The sequence below is a fragment of the Acanthopagrus latus genome, chromosome 17, assembly GCF_904848185.1.
Source record: "Acanthopagrus latus isolate v.2019 chromosome 17, fAcaLat1.1, whole genome shotgun sequence".
NCBI classification, from domain to species: Eukaryota; Metazoa; Chordata; class Actinopteri; order Spariformes; family Sparidae; genus Acanthopagrus; species Acanthopagrus latus.
In genome coordinates, this window is record NC_051055.1 from 13962697 (window position 1) to 13980455 (window position 17759).

Genomic DNA, 17759 nt, shown 5'->3' on the forward strand with positions numbered 1-17759 from the left:
TCACTACGAAACAAGCGTGTGTGCGGTGGTGTCCTCTCCTTAGCAGTTAATCTCCATCAGGCCAACAGGTCACATTATCACCCCCTTTTAAATTTGACCCCACAATCAATTCAGCCATCAATAAGGTGCGAGTGTGCGTCTGTGTTTGTGTGCTTCCTCAGCTCTTCTGTCCCCTGTGCCTGCAGAGTGATGACTAATGATGCCTTTAGGAGTAGGAAGATAAATCCCACTGAAGAGGACAGCAGGTCAGGTGAGGTAACTGCATGAATCAGTGTCCACTGCACAAACCGGAAACTTAGTCAGTGGCGGGGAACTAATATACTGTCAATCAAACCAATATCTGGGCTCAGAGTGAAGGCTAGGTATTCACTGGGACACCACATGACAACTGTTGCACCGAGGATACGTGTCTCAGGTTTTCCACGACCAAACCCCCATTTTAAACTTTCTTTTTACAGCCCTTTCCTTATCTACCGAGATATCTCCTTCTACACTGAAACTGATTTACGAGGTGACAGCTGCAAGTGTTTAAATAGTTCACCTACAATCACCGGTTTAGTCTTTTTAATGGAAAGAAGTGGGCCTCATTATTTCTACACTTGGCGCTTGAAGATCAAATTTCCATTGCAGGCTAAAGGTGTTGACAATCGTTTTCTTGAGACTTAAAGAAAGAGTCTGACATTTTGGAAATTCTGCAGTTTCACCCTTTCCCTAAAGGTGCCACTCTCATTTCTGTACCATAGATATGAAGCTACAGCCAGCAGACAATGCACTTAGCTTGGCCTAAGGACTGGGAACAAGAGAGATCAGACACACAAGAACATGCACCTCAAAAAAAGCTGAGTTTTGTCTTCTTTATGTAATTCACAAATATTGTGAAGATTGTTTCTGAAGGACTGAATGTTAGAGAGCAACTTTGTCAGGACAGGAAGTTGTTCTAGCAAAAAAAAGTCCCCTAAAAATCACAAGCCATCCATTTTTACATTTGTGTTTAAGTACAGAATAAACAAATAAGACACACCGTGCTAATTAGAGAGCATCAGATTTAAACTTTGAACCAACTTTGAGCCAACTGTTTCCCCTGGCTTTCAACATACAAGCTAAGCTTACTGACTCAGGTCTTGGCTCCACAGATATCAGCATCATCTATCTTTTCATCCAACTCTTGACAAGAACACAAGTAAGAGCATTTTCCAAAACGCTCAACCATTAGTTGAAAGTCCAAAACTGATCAGACTGGTTTTTATGACATCTAATACAGTTTGCAGTTGAGGGAGGAATCAGTTGCGGAAAATGAGATTTTAGAAAATCAAATGCTTGACTTGCTTTTGAAATCAGAAAGTACACAAAGCCATGTTGTTTATCTTCATGTTGGCCCAAAGAGCTTTGTAAGGTAAGTGCAAAAAAAAATATTGTATAAAACTCATCCAAGAACAAATAAGTGTACCAGTCTGAACAATTACGTAATATAATAGAAAGTCATTTACTGCCTAATATTGACCTTTTTATCTTGCTGAAAATGCTTCATATATCATGGTTTCAGTGAACATTAAAGCTTGTTGGATTGATTTTACAGTTGAACGAGTTGTTTTCTCAACTGCTATGTTTGTTACGTGAAGTCTCAGTAATGTAGCCGTTTTTGTTTCTCTCTGCTGGCAAAAGGAAGTCACTATTTTTCCGCTTTTCAACATTCAGATTGAGTTAAACTTAAGCAACTCGAGCTTCTGCCGATGTTGCCGAAGCCTGTCCTGAGCGCCGATGATCACACGTACCCCGCTGCCATGGCAACGCCTCGTTCTGATTGGCTGCCTACTTTTACTGTAGGAGTTAATGGGCACATTAAAACTAGTTCGTACTGTTAAGTAAAAATATCGACCTCAACAATAGGACATACAACTAAATTGAATGGCAGGGACCGAACAAAACCACATCATCGTGGCTCTGAGTCCCGTGTGTCACCGCCACAGTAAATATAGACAGTTATTCTCGTGAACTGCTGCCGTCAATACTACAACCCATTTTAAACCTCACCTAATTCGTGCATCACTTCTTGTGCCTCCCAATGCTTGAAAAGCAAACACAATTTCCACTTTGCCAAATGATTCCTCTAATTGGCTTCAGCAGCGGTGAGACAATAAGTTGCAGTCGCATACAGTAAAAAACTTTTTTTTTCTTTCTGCAGGGTTTGGCTTCATCTCCGCTGAGATTTGAGAGAGAGAGAGTAAATATAGACATCTGGCACCGATAAATAACACAGAGATATGCAAGTACACACAGACACAACCCACACTATTTGAAATTCAGAATTGTTGGCAGGCTATTGAACAGCCTTCCAATAGCCTAAGTGCTTATTTTAGCTGAATTCATGCGCTGCCATAGAATCAGGAATAAAGCCACTGGACAGGGACGCGCAGGCTAAAGTTAACCTCTTTCTGATGCAGCGAGACATGGATTACATCATCCATAAGAACACAAGGCTGATAATGGGGGAAAATTTGACAGGGGGCAATGTTTGAAAGAATATAAGCGCGCAGAAAAGAACCCATCGAGTCGTTTCAGTTGGCAAAAATTAGTCATCTGCTTTGACCTAAAACTTGAATCCTTATCCAGTTGCACTTTAGCTGCTCTTTTTTAGAAAAGCTCTTAGGGAGGAAAAAGGATATTATGCTGAGCAAAAAGGTTAGCTGCCACTCTGACAGCTCCTTTTGTGATCTAAAATGGTGTTTTATTCCTGAACAAAAGGACTTCAGTCAGTGTAAACAAGCTTCACTATGGGTGCTGCTCACTTCATCTGACTCAGATGGCCCAAAGAAGGGTACAGAGGACACTGGACATCAGGACAAAGGACAGGTATTTGAGTCCTCCTGCCTTCTTATTGTTAAAGATAACCAGTGTACAGATCAGTAAGGACACTGAGAGAGTCCATTTTTTTTACTGCATCTGCTGAATGCCAGTGAGCTACTGCTGCACTCTCGCCTGGGAGGAAGTGACCATAAATTTCAGTTTTTCTTCTCTTTTCAGCTGTCAGAGGCGGCAAGAAATTGTCAGACGAGGCGTTTCTCGCAAAGGGTTGTTTGCGAGAAACAGGTTTTATTCCTACAGAGTGCTTATTCAGTCCTGCTTATTCATTTTTATAACGGGGCGGTGAAAGAACTGTCTGCAGTGCTCAGCTCGGCATTAATTCGGAACAAATGCAGGCAGCGGTGCAGCAACAGTTAAAGATCTGAGGTGATGGATATGTATGACGGTGAGGGAAGGTGTGCTGCATGATGACGGAGACGTCAGTGGTAATTAGGGTGATTACTTGCTGCACTGTGCATGACCTAAAAGAGACGAGGTCATGCCTTGTGTCTGTGCGATGACTGACTACCGACAGACGCGGTATAAAAGCCAGGCGTCAAGCGTCCATCATGCCCACACAATCACACGGTGATGACGCTGAGTGAGCGAGGGTCTTACGGTCTTTTATATCTATAGGTCCTATTTCCAAATCTGCTGACAGCTCCACATACGCAGCAAAAACACTCCTTTGTCTCAAACTTGGCAGAGGTGCAGCCAAACTTTGAGTCTTCCACATCTCTCAGGAGATTGATCCCTTCAAAGAAGCTTTGATAGGAAGTAAATTACATAATCCCTGATGACAGACAGGAATATCCAAATCATAACAGGATCCTTCCCCGCAACTTTCAAAGTAAGGTCCCACATATCCTTAGCATAAGGTTTGTTTTTGTTTTGTTTTTTCAACCTGTGTGTGTGTCACAGCAAAATGATCCTACCTGGTATACTGTTGTAGAGGAATAGATAGCTGTCAAAATCTCCTTTGGGCTCCTTCCATGAAACAAGGAGTTTACTCGAGCTCAGCACTTTGAAGCGCAGCCTCCTCGGAGTTGGAACTGAAAAACAATTAACCACATTTAATAAAGCTGGGGAACGACTGGAGACAAACAACACATTGATGAATGAGTATCATGTTAATTAAAAAGTTCCCAGCCACCAGTCAACATGTGTTAACATGACAACAAGTCAGTCATTAAACCCAGAAACACCAAACAAAACACACACCAGAAACGCCACGAATCAGAGGGACTCCAAGAGGAAATGAATAAATGGATGGACAGAGGGAGAAAGAGAGGGCTGAGTGAATTTCAATTTTGAAGTTACCGTATCCATGAGAGAAACACATAAAGCAGGCCAGCGTGGCGTACAGCTCAGCTTCGGCTCGCAACAGCATGAAAAAGGTTTAAAAAGACACAGATTTAGAAGAGACTATTTCCAGTCAAATTCTCTTTATAAGATTCCACTGAAAAGTGATACATGGCTGGATGATATAGTCCGGCAAAAAGAAGGGGAAAAAGCAGATGTCCTTGCCTGCGTCAATGCGTGAGTTTACATTTTATGATCGATACATTATTATGGAGAAATGATTGGTTTACAGCAGCATCCTCAGCAGCTCGCTGTACTGTCCAGCCCTCTGTCAATGAAAAGTGCAGTGGCCTGTTAAAAATAGTGACAGCAACCATTCCCTGTGATTTTTCTGTGTGTGTGTGCAGTATTTGGCCCCTTGCACTTAATACATGTTGTACTATGGAATCAATCTGTGGAATTTGACTGGTTTCATCTACAGACACAGACACAAACGACAGAAGAAAAGGGAGGGACGGCAGCCACACAGAAATGTAGTATTTTGGAATACTACATATTCACCTCAGATGAAAACAAACGTCGCAGACATCGCCTTCATGTCTGCGACACATATCACCATTTCGACGAATGTTCTTTGTTAGTTTATGTGCAAAGTATTCACCAAGATTTCTAATGTGTTTCTACAAAGTTTCTAGCAGACGCTGTCATCCTTTAATCGGATGACGCTGCCAATGTAAAGTCGCTTCACCTGTCAGCACTCTTCCATAAGATGAAAACTGAACATGTTGTCTTTAAGAGTCTTCAACAGAAATAACTACTGACTGATCAGTGAACGAACTTTGGGAATCAGGATACCGCTATTAATCAGAAGATGTAGTCGCGCAAGATTTCTAAGACTATGTAGATTTTTTTTTTTTTTTTGATAACTTTGTGAATAAAATATTAACAGAGTAGGTTTGAAATAAATCCAGATTTTGCTGTAATCATTTATAGCGCCGTCAAGGCTCTATAAAGAATTTTAAAGTGAGTCTGACTCAAATTCACATATAAGTCTCTCAAGGAAACAAATTTGCAGAAGTCTATATAAATATGGAAAAAAGACAGCGTAATCTACTTTGCCTGAAGGTATCAAGGGAATAATATTAATGAACTACAGTTTAATGAATCTCACTGGGCTGTAATAAACGTTAAAGGACTCCTCGCCTCAACTGCTGACCCACGTCGGCGTTCCCAGAAGCTAAATGTAATGCTCATTCTTAGCAGGTGATTGATGTTTATAGAGTGCTGGCATGTAAAGACTGTACATAAGCCTTTATGAAGAAACTGTGTAGAGAAAAAAAACAGGTGATATGATATGAACAAACCTGAGGGGTTCTGTGCAGGATTTTCACTCGACGATGAGAACAGACCTTCATCTTTCTCAATTGGAAAATCCCATTCAGGCACATAAATCAGAGAGAACTGTATACTCCACATTATTTTTGTATTGTTATGTTGGAGACAGAAAAGTCAGAGGTGCTGGGGTCAAACTTTAGAATGTTAAAGGCGCCATATTGTGGGATGTGAGGATTCGGTGTCATTTTTCATTATTAAGCAGGTCTAGGTGCTTTAGAAATGCTGTGAAAGTTTCAAAACACTCAACCCACTAGGAAATGCACACAGCCTGTATTCAGAAACTGTGCGTTTAGATAAGCCATCGGGACAGAAGCACCAGCAGGGCTGATGTCAAACACAGTCGGCTCTGCCTGCGCAGACCTATGAGAGCTGACCAATCAGAGCAGACAGCCACTAACAGTCATTCAGACTGAGGGTGTATAGAGGTGCTGCAGCAATGGACAGTATGGGAAAAATAACTTTTTTTTATATTAAAGCATGTAAACATTTTGAGTGGACACCAAATATAAAAGTATGACCTTGAAAATGAGTACATATATCATTGTAATATAAGTAAGTAATAAGTATTAATTTTCTCTGCTTGGGTCATTTATGAAGGTAAAAGGAAGAGTTAAAAAAAAGTTCATTTATTTCCAAAAATATCATCTCAGCCGGACTTTCCTGCCAAACACACTTTATATTTTAGTCATGGTGTTTCCTCACAAGTTAATGTCAAGTCCCAGAAGCCCAAATAAAAGGATCCAGCCTCAACTTGTCAAACAAGGACAACTTCTTGAACTTTTCATCACCACATCTCATGATGCTGTTTGATCGTTCTACAGAGACGCAATGCAGCACTTCACGGTTTTACATTTCGCTCGCTCCTATTCTTAAGTAATCACCGCACCACCTATCAGATACTCAAAATGCATAGGATGAAACGGTATAATTACAGCGCACAATAAGAATCTATGAATAATTTAAGTCTGTGACTTAAATTACTCTGGTATCATTTCGTGTGTGCTGGATAGTGGGTGAATTGAGTTGGCAGACAGAGTACTAATAACTGGTGTGAAAATTGCCTCGAATACCTTGATCTTTGCTTTGCATGTCAATGAACACACACACATACACCCACTGAATTCTAACAAAAAATGAATGAGCCAGCTATATGACCCTCTTTTCTTCCGTGAATGCATGTCAAGGTCTACAAATTGGAGGCTATTCTAGAGATGGCAACTATGATTAATGGATATGGACGTAATACCTCGAATAGCTGTGGGTGCTGACAGCAACATGAGGGTCTCTGATATAAATTACCATTCACAAACCGCCACGTCTGTTCTTGTTTACCACCGCGCAGCCATAAATATCATCCGAGAGAGAACGTTTCACACTCTCTCGCAGGAAGTGCTGAGATGCCTTCGTGAAACACATTAGACATCCTTTCTTTGGATCACAATAAGATGCCTTGCCTGAGTACTGCAGAAACCCTGCCTAGATTAACTCTCCCCTAAACTTACAGAGCCGCGTATAGCTCAAGAGCACTATATCACACAGACCAGAGCCATTTATCTGAAAGACTTACACCACAGGAATCAGCGGGACCCCAACCGCTCCTTCATAAGCCTCTTGCCAGGTAGTAAATGCAATGTCCAGCCATTTGGCAGAACTTTGGCGACTACTGCTTAGCAACAAAATTTAGCTGCAGTAAATAGTCGGAGTCGCTGAGGCCTCAATGAAAAAGAAATTACCCCAGAGCCAGAAATGTTTAAAAAAATCCCATTTAACATGTTCTCACCTTGTGCAGCTTAATTTAAAAAGGGTCTAATTTGAAGTATGAACTTGAGTAATCTCCCGGCTCTGCAGGGAGCGTGGACTGTAAGTCTTTTAACTGGAGGCCCAGTATGAACTGGAATTATCTGGGTTAGACTATACAGGCGCAGCTCGAAGCCCCAGTTTGAGATGGGATGACTCTTTCCAGGATTAGCAGTGGTGAAAGCTCACAGGGATTCCTGGTAGATGAGTAAATGCTCACTGTCCAATCCTCTGCTTCACTTCACCTCCTCTCGTTACTTGTCTCAGTTTCAACTTCTTCTGCAAGTTTCCTCTTCCCATCTCCTGATCTGGCTCAGCACCCCGCTCAGAGCTGGCTTCTTCTCATCCTAAACAATCTCTTAATTCAACCTCCATTATCTCTCTCCTTCTTTTGTCTTTCAGTTGTCTTCTCTGAGCTTATCTCTTTTCTTTGCCAGTTGCCTCTTTCCTCCCCCTTTCTCATCTCATCATCTTGCTGTCCACTTTCTCCCCCTATTATCTTCACTTTGTCTTCTCTTTTTCCACCGCCATTCCTTCTCTCCATCCTCGTCTTTCCCCTCATCTTCTCTCCCACACCTCCCCTTCCCCTTCATTTTCCCGTCCTTTAATTCCCTGTTTTCCTCCTCCTCTCTGCAGATTAGCCCTGCACTGACTCCACAGTGGGTATTCAAGCTACAGTGGCTTCGCTAATACGCAGGATTTATGGATGACAACTGCTGGCTTGCACTGTCACCACGAGATAGCTACTGTACTGTACATGAGGGAGATGTGTGTGCATGTGTGTGTGTGTGTGTGTGTGAGAGTGCACGTGTTTAGTGCCAACACAGCGCTGCAGCACACGTCGTTTGATGTGGCCGGCGTCTTGTCGCTACAAGAACTGCTCTGCTCACCAAGATAGCACTTAACCTAAATCCACTCTGGCTTTTTCTTTCCTCCTCGCCGCTCTTTTTATCTCCTCTGCTGCTCTCATGGAACACTTCAGTCTTTTATCACATCTCTTCTTCTCATCCCCAGGTTTAAACTCTCCGCTTGCTCTCCTCCTCCTCCTCCTCCTCCTCCTCCTCATCGCTTGTCTTGTCCTCTGCTCTTTTATCCTATCTTCTCCTCCTCTGCGCCACATGCACTCCACTCCCGTTAGTGGCTTGACGCCTTTTTTTTGCTCTCTTTCATCGCTTTACCTATGTAAATGATGCCATTTCCCCTCAACACACACCTCTGTGCTTTGTGTGTGTGTGTGAGAGAGAGAGAGAGAGAAAGAGAGAGAGTGTGAAAGTCTTAAGGACTGACTAAATAATAACTGACTGCTGGATGATCTTTCCCCATGTGCAGTCTGGTGACAGAGGCAATAATATTTTGCTTGCATACCAACCGATGGTGGAAAAATATCGACACGAAACACTCAGCTGGGTTAATTCTGCAGGAGATGATTGACATCAAACAAGACTGAAATAATACATTCAAGAGTCTGCTATTCTAACACAGATGATTTCAGGTCCAGGTCACTGCTGAGCACGCTTCAAAACACACTGATGAGGGTTTAAGTGCTGCACTTAGTTTACAGGATAATAACAGTTATGGTCTTACCTCTGTTGTTTTGTTCATCGTTTCAAGAATCTAAATATTATCCTCAACAAAAACTAATACAATGTTCACACTCTAGACTCTGGTCTGATAAATTTCATTCATAGAAGTGTGTTTACAGGTCTTCACTACTGCACATATGAACAAACTGGTAAAGAGCTTTTTTCATGGATCCAGAAAGATGCTGTTTGTAATCTGATCAACTGCATTGTGGATTATAGAGGCATCAGGTTTTGAAAAGGAAGAAGAATGTGTGGAATAAAGGTGATACCCACAATGCAACTTTGCTACTGAATGACATCACTGGAGACAATTTATCAGATTACATGCAGCTTCCTCTAGAGCTATAAGAGGCTTTATAATACCATAAGGCATACTATAAAATGTTTTTTTAAAAAACATGTTTATCTAAAACAAAATTTGAATTATTAAAAAAATGAGTGGAGTTACCCTTTAAAGGTGATAATATGTAAGTCTTGGTTTCACAGCTTGTTTCCACTGTCCTCAAGTGGCAGAAAAATCAGTTACCACAGGTTTAAAATAAACTGTGGTGTTTTTCATCGTCACCTCTCTGATCATCTGACACATAATTTCTTTAGTTCTTTTACTTCACTTAAATTTGGGATTGTATATGGAAGACATGTGGATCACTGCATATGTTATAAACTCAGGTTACTTGATTCCAGAAAACTACATCAACAAGTTGAGTCTAAGTGTCATTTTCTTACCACTGTGGCACTTTTTTTTTCTCAGTTATTTCAAGAGAGGCAGAACCCAAGTAACTGATTCGCAACCTTGTAGTACTACAATATCTGCTCAACCCTGAGTCACTTCAAGTTCTGCACGCTTTTCCACTCTGTGATTCTGGGAAGCGCTTCTATGTTCCAAAACGTTTGCAGCCTATTTCATGCTTTTCAGACTGCAACGACTTCACCTGGCACACATTTCTCCTACCTACACTGTTGTGCCTTGCACTGTGTCATTTGGAGCATGCATGCATGTTGAATGTTGAGTGAACTGGACGTCCTGTGTCAGTCCTCCCAAAAAAAATCATTAGCTCACGATCCCGTTAATTGGATCTAATTTTGTTTATTTACAGTCAAAGAATGTCATCTACATGCTCCGACAACAACAACAGGGCAGAATTAGAGCGCCTCCTGCACATTGTCTCTCCGACAATTCAATGCTCCATTTAGTCCAAAGTGGCTGATGATTATGACAAGCTGGATTACCATCAGCGGTGGCAGAGTGGCGAGGTGATGGCAGTCTGGGTTTGGATAATTTAGCGTTTTTTAAATTCAAAACAGGTTGTTCCATCTCTCTTTTGTTTATGAATAAATGATTTCTCATCATTGGCTCCTCTCCGTGTTCATTATCACTGAAATTACTGGCCAACACTTTCACTCATACTAATTCACCAGGCTGCCCTCTAACCACACTCACACAAGCACGCATATCTCGACACGCACGCACACGCACACACGCACACACACACAAAAGTGCAATATCTTTGCAAATGCGTTCTCGAGCACTTAATCTGTTGTGATGTTTCCTGAAACACGCTATTGACCCGGGCTGTCAGCCAATCAACAAATTACAATGATTAACCATACACACGCAAACACAGGACAACACACACACACATTTAGCATCTTTACAATGACTAACTGACCTAACCTGGGAGCAAACTGACTATAAATATAAATGCCTAATTAACAATAGGCCTGACAGTTCTACTTTTCTTGGGTTCAGATGTGACGGTGGCAGACTTCCACCATCAGGCATCATTCCTCCATCCATCGGGCTTCTGTCACTGCTGCATCGGAAACAGCAAGACAGAGCGCCAGGTCACTCCTCGCACCCTCCGAGGGCTAAGCAGAGAACAAAATTTACATTTCCCTTTTCAATACTTTTCAAGGCCAAAGTAAGAGCCAGAGAACAAAAAAAAAAAAAAGAAGCAACAATCCACTGGTTTGCACGCTGCTCAGTTTCTGCAGTAAGAACAGTGTCAGAGTCGCTCCCACAGGTCAGATAGAGAAGCTGAGATGTAGTGTGGCTGAGTCTCACATGCTGTACAGACTGTTATGCTGTGTCCAGATCCTAAAAAAAAAATCCAGTCAAACAGCTCAAGGAATGTACGACCTATTCCTATTCGTAGGAAAAATAATGAGTAGAGCCAGTTTCCTTTTGTTTTTGAGAAAGAAACCTATATGTATGAGAGGGTTAGCAAAAGAAATATAGGAGTCTCAGCACCGCAACTGCAGCACCGAAACCAGCAAAACAAAACAAAAAATAAATGTAAAGAAATTAGTTTTTGAGACTGGATATTTGCCCCTTTTAAGTTTTAATATCCTTTTTCAAGGCCTGTTTGAACTGATTGACAAACCACAGTAACACTTTACCATGAGGTAGATAAGAGTGTGAGTAGTTACTAAGGAGCGGGTAAGGAATTAATCAGGAACGACTTAATAATTAATGAACCGTTGCTGAATAACTGTGATTTGAAGGCTACATAGTAGATGTGGATGAGTCCCTCGTGAGCAGACTGGGAGATACCATGTTAATGAATCACCAGGTTATGATGAGTTTGTGTAATTTTTGCGCAGACATTCACATTCCCAACAGGATTAATTTAGAGATCGCCTGACTTCTTCATCAGCACCACCCACAGATCTAAGGGTTCATTTATGAGATGAACTATCTTAACTACTGTGATGAATTGCCATTCACTATCCCGTATGCGATCTCCCAATTTCTCTTCTAGTGCCGCCGCGAGGTTGACATCATCAGATCCAATTTTGATACAAATAAATGCAAAACAAGGTCAAATTATTTCAAGATTTTGGAGCGTGATTAGAAGGAGCTCAGGGATACACTCTGGGTTAAAATGGAGAATGACCCTGGTCTGTTTATTCTTGGTCTCTCCTCAAAGGAAATAATATTACCTCACCTGCACTTTAAACCCTGCGACAAACCACTGCTGTTGGCCTGAAAATGTATATAGCTCAACTGGATTAAAAACAAACCACCCACAGGCACAGTGTGGTACAGGGAGACCTGCAGGGCTCTACCTATTGTGAGGATTGTTGCAAGAAGTAACACTTCCAAGAATAGACTGTAAAAAACAAAGTACATTTTTAGGACATAAAAATATTTAGCAGCATCGCTCCATTTAAGCAGTACCAGTTACTTGATGACTTGGTGATTTTACAAAATGTGACTTTAGATTTTACCGTGTAGCATCTTCATTGATAAGTAAAAGCAGATGTTTTACAAATGCTCTGTGACAAAAGGTATACACAACAGTAAAATGTTTGACGAAAACGTGCTGCAATTAAAAGATATTCAAATGTCTTAATATCATGAGGTAGGTGTGGATACCAGATCATTTGCTACATAAGTAACGTGTTGGAGGGAAAGAATCACCTCCTGGACCGGACCCAGGCTTTGGTAGTGGGCGTTCCTGATGATATCCAGACATTTGTGTTGTATATACAAACATCCTCCATGGGTAGAGCACTCAGTAATCCTCACGCTCAAATCCCCTCTGACCAGATGTTGCAGCTTACAGGGGACAGACCAGGCAAAAATTAATGGCTATCACATGCTCCCTAATGAAGGGATTGAACAGGGCATGCTCCCATAACGTCTGGGAGGTCGTCCATGCTCTGCTGTAATTCACTGGGATCAAATCCCAGCCTAATTTATGCCGTCACACTTCTGTCTCACCTCGCGTTTCTGTCTGACTGCAATGAAAAACATGACCTATAGAACTGCTCATGAACACTGGAATAAAATGAGGGAGGGATGGAGGGAGAGAACACAAAAGACAGGAAAGAAAAGAGTGAGAGCTCTGTGAGCGTAAGAAGAGACAGGAGAAAACAGAAAACGGCTAGTTTCATTTCAAAATAGCGAACTACACTGATCCACTCAGGTGTCACAGCAAAAATGGACCCCAAACAAAATATGACATCTAAGAAGACCATTGTAAATAAAACAGATAGATAAACCATTTTAAGGTGGAATCTCCATCTTTTTTTAAAAAATACCCGCGTCCTGGGTGGAATGTCAGCCACACACACACACATGCACAAAGCAGGGTCAGCTAAATGTTCAAGTGTCCCTAGTGGTCATTTTCATATGATCTCTATCCAGAACAGCTACAGTAGGTCTGACACTCTCTGACATTGTACTTCAGGGACTGCCAATTGCAAATACAGACTCCCATAAACTCATGCACACACACACACACACACACACACACACACACACACACACACACACACACACACACACACACACATTCAAACACAGCTGAACACACACAAAGTCATAAGATTTATAAAAGAGCCCTTGGATCTGTTTGTTGGAACAAGCTGAAACTTCTGCATTCGAGCTGTTGCGGAAATAAAAACATCCTACATCGATTCGTAAATCGCCTGACCTCCAACTTAAGTCTGACATCCTAGCTTATCTCAGTTGAGGGTGATTTAGGGTTGTTGGTGTTACAAAAACGCACGATGTACGCCCAATTACTGAAGATACAACTCAACACCCGTCTTTCCTTGGCCATAATTGCAAGCTAGCTGGACCAAATAGAGTGAGGCAGCCATTGTCAAGTCATGCAGACTTGTGCACAGATACAGACATGAAAAGACGAGTGCCTGTAGTCCAAATTTAGTAGCTCTGATTCAGATTTCTTTGTTAAAATACAAAGCCTGAAATAGGATAGGACACTGTCATGACTTTAGGAATCACTTCTGAAATAGGAGGATCGGAGTTTTGCTGAAATTAAAGGAGACCTGTGATGCTTTTTCATTTTTTTCCCCCTTTCCTCTGGTGTGTCATTTAGGTTCTTGTGCATGTTAAACACCTGCAAACGTTAAAAAGGTCGAAGCTCCTCTCTCCCATAGAAAACACTGCTCCCAAAATGCCTCATTGGTAGCCCCGCCTTTGATTCTGCGACTTTGGGACATCACTCTTCATCACCATGCCAGTCATTTGCATAATTCCTGCCTGGTGGCTAGTTTTGCGCATAAGAGTTGAGTTAGCACAGCTGCTCTTGGCTGTCAGCAGCACTGGCTCAGACATGTGTGAGCTGACTAATCAGAGCAGACCATTTATTTGGGAGGGAGCTGTCTTAAAGAAACAGGAGCTACATCAGATGGAGGTGAGAATACAGTGCTGCAGCATTTTTTAGCATTTAAGCATATAAACCGATATTAGTATTAGCCCAGAATAAAATTATGAACTTGAAAATGGGCATGTCTTCTTTTAAATTAAGATAGGACAAGCAGTGAAGATCTGTTTTGGTAATGAGGCTCCTGGTGTTGATCACAAGATCAGAAAGGATTGCTGGGTGGTTCTGCTTTAGCTCTAAAGCCAATAAAATATGAGCAAGTAAGAAAATCTGAGTCTCATTCATAAAAACACACACTGTTTACACTTTAACTCATGATATGCTCATAATGCCACATGATAACATATTAACAAAGTATTGTCAACTGGAACTCAGACGTGCGTGTTCTTGTTCAGAGTGTATCCAGATTTTTAGCATCCATTACTAAAAACACTGCACAGAACAGACACTGGTCTGTGTTTTGATGAGCCTCAGTTTGATTAAATCAGGTTTGCTGAGGTGATGCAGATTGGAAAGCACACTGGAGCGCCATATATTGTGCGGCACATTGCGCAGCAAATCATCACAGCTTGATGCACACAGTTACAACACATTTATTAAAAACCCCTCGGAAGCGTGGCAGCCTCGGCAGCTGGGTTGCAAGCGTTGCCGTGCTGCGAGGGTGAAATGGCATGATGATGTGGAGGTGATATGATCACGAGCGTTGTGTAATCTGATTGGACTGAGCCTGCACATCAAACAGAGAGACGGCAGAGGGAGGGATGATGCGGGAGCGCGGGAGGGCAGAGAGGTGAAGGGGAGGCTTGAGAGAAGGAAGGAGCGATGGAGGGAACAGATGGGGGAGAGGTTGGATGGCCAAGGTGGGAAGCTGAGGACTTAAAAGCAAAGAAAAGTTGGATGTGGTGGATGAGGGGGGATAGGACATCACATGAAAGGGAAGGAGAGAGGAAGAGGGGAGGGATGTGGGATCAGAGAGAACAGAGAGATGATTGGGGGAACTTACCTTGACTCTGTGCCTTACTGGGAACATGGGAAACCAGGGCCAGCAGCACCAGCGGAGCCCATAAACACCACCTAATCTGTCCAGTTGACAACATCCTCACAACCAGCAGCTTAGACCTGCGCGGAGAGAGGAGAGATTATGTCGAGAAGAAGCAAAGCAAGAGGGAAAGAAAGGGGGGTTTCAGTGACAGAAACGCCATGAATACCATTCAGAGAGCCCCTCAGGGTCCACCTTGCCCACACATAGCCCCAAGACACTGATCTAGAATCAGTAACTCCAATCTGGTATCCACTTTGATACAATTACAGAGCAGTAATCCGACAGTCTAGACTGACCGCAGAGCAGCGGTCGAGCTCCCCCCGCCTACGTAGAGCAGGCTGAGGGCGACACAGACAAGGACTTTGTTTGAGAAGGAGTGAACAAAAGAGCGACAGAGTGATGGACAGACAAGGAGAGAGCAGATTGATTGACAGTCCAGAGAAGGAGCATTTCGCCATCGTCGAGAGCAAACACTACAATTGCTCTCTTCTTCTTCCTATCTCATCTCCTGTGTTCACACTTTTTGTCCCCTCCAACATTTCCCCCGTTTTTCTCCCCCCCTCCAGTCAGCTACTCATTATTATTACAGAGGGAGGATGGACACAGATGGACATCTTATCATTGGTGGGCAGCACAATCTGGCTGACAGCATGTGCAACAAAAGTTGTTTCAAGATTGAGCCATCCCCCTGATGTAAAGGTGGTACTGGAAGAACACGCAGCCCCTTCACTTCATTCAGATGGTGTCAAAAGGGCAGAATAGTGACAATGCATATCAATAAGCACGAAATACTCCAGGAAATGGGATTGATCTTCTTCTTCTTCTTTTTTCATAGATCAGCTTCAGGACAGGAGGGTGGGAAATGAGAAGGAAAGGAAATGATTATGTTAGCACACACACACACACACACACACACACACACACACACACAAAATAATTAAAGCAACGCTATACACACACACAAATGAGTGTTAATCCCACTAATTTGAGATTAGACCTTCTCAGAGTGAGGTTCGATTAAAAAACGTCTCTTTCGCTGCTCATGTGAACCGAATAATGAAACATTAAGGCGCGTTACAACCGCATCTAAATCCCTTTAATCCAAAAACAAAAAGTTTGTATTCCCGATGTGTTTCGTCTTTTCAGTCCGGAGGGCAACTTTGTTGATTGGTTAGAGAATATCAGGGTAAATGCGCCGTCCTCATTAAAATAAAGCGGTCGATATGTTTAACGAGTTTGCGGTCATAATCTAATGCCATTCATTGCAACACGCGCATCAACCAAGACTGATGTGAAAGTGCCAACATGTTCAAAGGTTGAAGAGAAAATAAAAGGTTTTTTTTAATTTATTTATTTGAGTCTAAAATAATAACAATAATTAAAATTTTTAAAAAAAGAAATTTGAAATGTAATTCCACCTGTCTGTGAGGCTGCACAGGTTTGATTAAAAGGGAGGTCTGTCTGCGCCGATCGTTTCAAAGTGCTGCTGACTGGTTTAATTAAAGTTTTCTCGGCCAGATTTGGGTCAAACTATCAGATTAATTCTGATGAAGTCGCTTCGTTCCAAGCGTTCCGGCGGCGCCGCGCACCTGACGACTCACACGCAACAATGAATGAAATCGCCTTTCATACCTCTCCAGTCATCAATTCAAAGCGTCCTCGTTCTGTCCCCAAAGGAGAAAAATCCTCTGAATGCCAAAGACTGCTGCCTCCCAGTGGGTTCCTCTCCCTTCTCCAGTCTTTCCCTCCTTCTCTCTCTATCTCTCTCTCTCCGTCTCTCCGGATACAAGTCGGTCAGTCCGGAGTGGGTGTTTCTCTCCTCGTTATTCAGCCATCCCTCCCTCCAGCTATTCCTCCCCGTCCCAGCCCTCTGCTTCGCCCCTGTTCATCTCTGAGAGAGAGAGAGAGAGAGAGAGAGAGAGAGAGAGAGAGAGAGAGAGAGAGAGAGAGACGTGAACCAGTGCCGCTGCGCAAAAGCCTCCGCTGCCGACCTGCTGGTTTAAATCCGGCTTCAGCCCCCCGGGGCCCTCGATGTGCGCCTCCGCGGTCACGACGGGACTTGCCGTGGGGACATATCCGGCTTCACAAGGAGCCACATGGTCGCTGGAGAAACTCGTGGAAGAAAAAAGAAAAGTCAGTCTGGAGAAAGGCTCGGTGCGCTCGGAGCAGGTGCCTCGCCATGCCCTGCTGCGCTGCGAGCTCTCGGTGTTAAAGGCACAATGCCGCAGGTTTTCACCTCCGTTTAGCAACAAAGCGGTCTGACCGCGGCTGTCATACCAGTCACATCATTTCACCCACATGTGATTTCAGTGGCAAACATTTGTTTTAGTTTTTGAAGCCGACATACACAAGGGAAGGCTATGACTGGGGACCTGAGTCCACTGGACCTCTGACTGTAAAGTTCAATCTCTGTTTATTTCCTGATGCTCCATACAATCAGGTAGAGCATAAAGTCGCATCATGTCTGTATGCTGTTATGTTTGCCAAACTTTAAACCTCAGACGTGTCATCGCAAGGCTTTTGTGTCTCTGTCTCTAAAGATGTGCAGTAATTTCATCAGCAGTAAACAGATGAAATCAGTCGGCTGACACTCTGAAATTAATAGTTTGGTAAAATATGCTTAGTCGCTTTCTTGACGACTGGCACCACTCTTGCGACTTC

General features: G+C 42.7%; 1 protein-coding gene across 1 annotated transcript in view; it reads right to left on the reverse strand.

Moving 5' to 3' along the window:
- col14a1a (collagen, type XIV, alpha 1a) overlaps positions 1-16952 on the reverse strand; it is a 133659-nt gene extending 116707 nt beyond the window's left edge. The window contains exons 1-3 of the mRNA XM_037075559.1: positions 16731-16952; positions 15060-15175; positions 3777-3893 (exon numbers count right to left, since the gene is read on the reverse strand). Coding sequence (XP_036931454.1) covers positions 3777-3893; positions 15060-15153 — 211 coding nt within the window. The 5' untranslated portion in view covers positions 15154-15175; positions 16731-16952. The remainder of the gene's footprint in view (positions 1-3776; positions 3894-15059; positions 15176-16730) is intronic.
- Between the last annotated feature and the right edge of the window lie 807 nt (positions 16953-17759).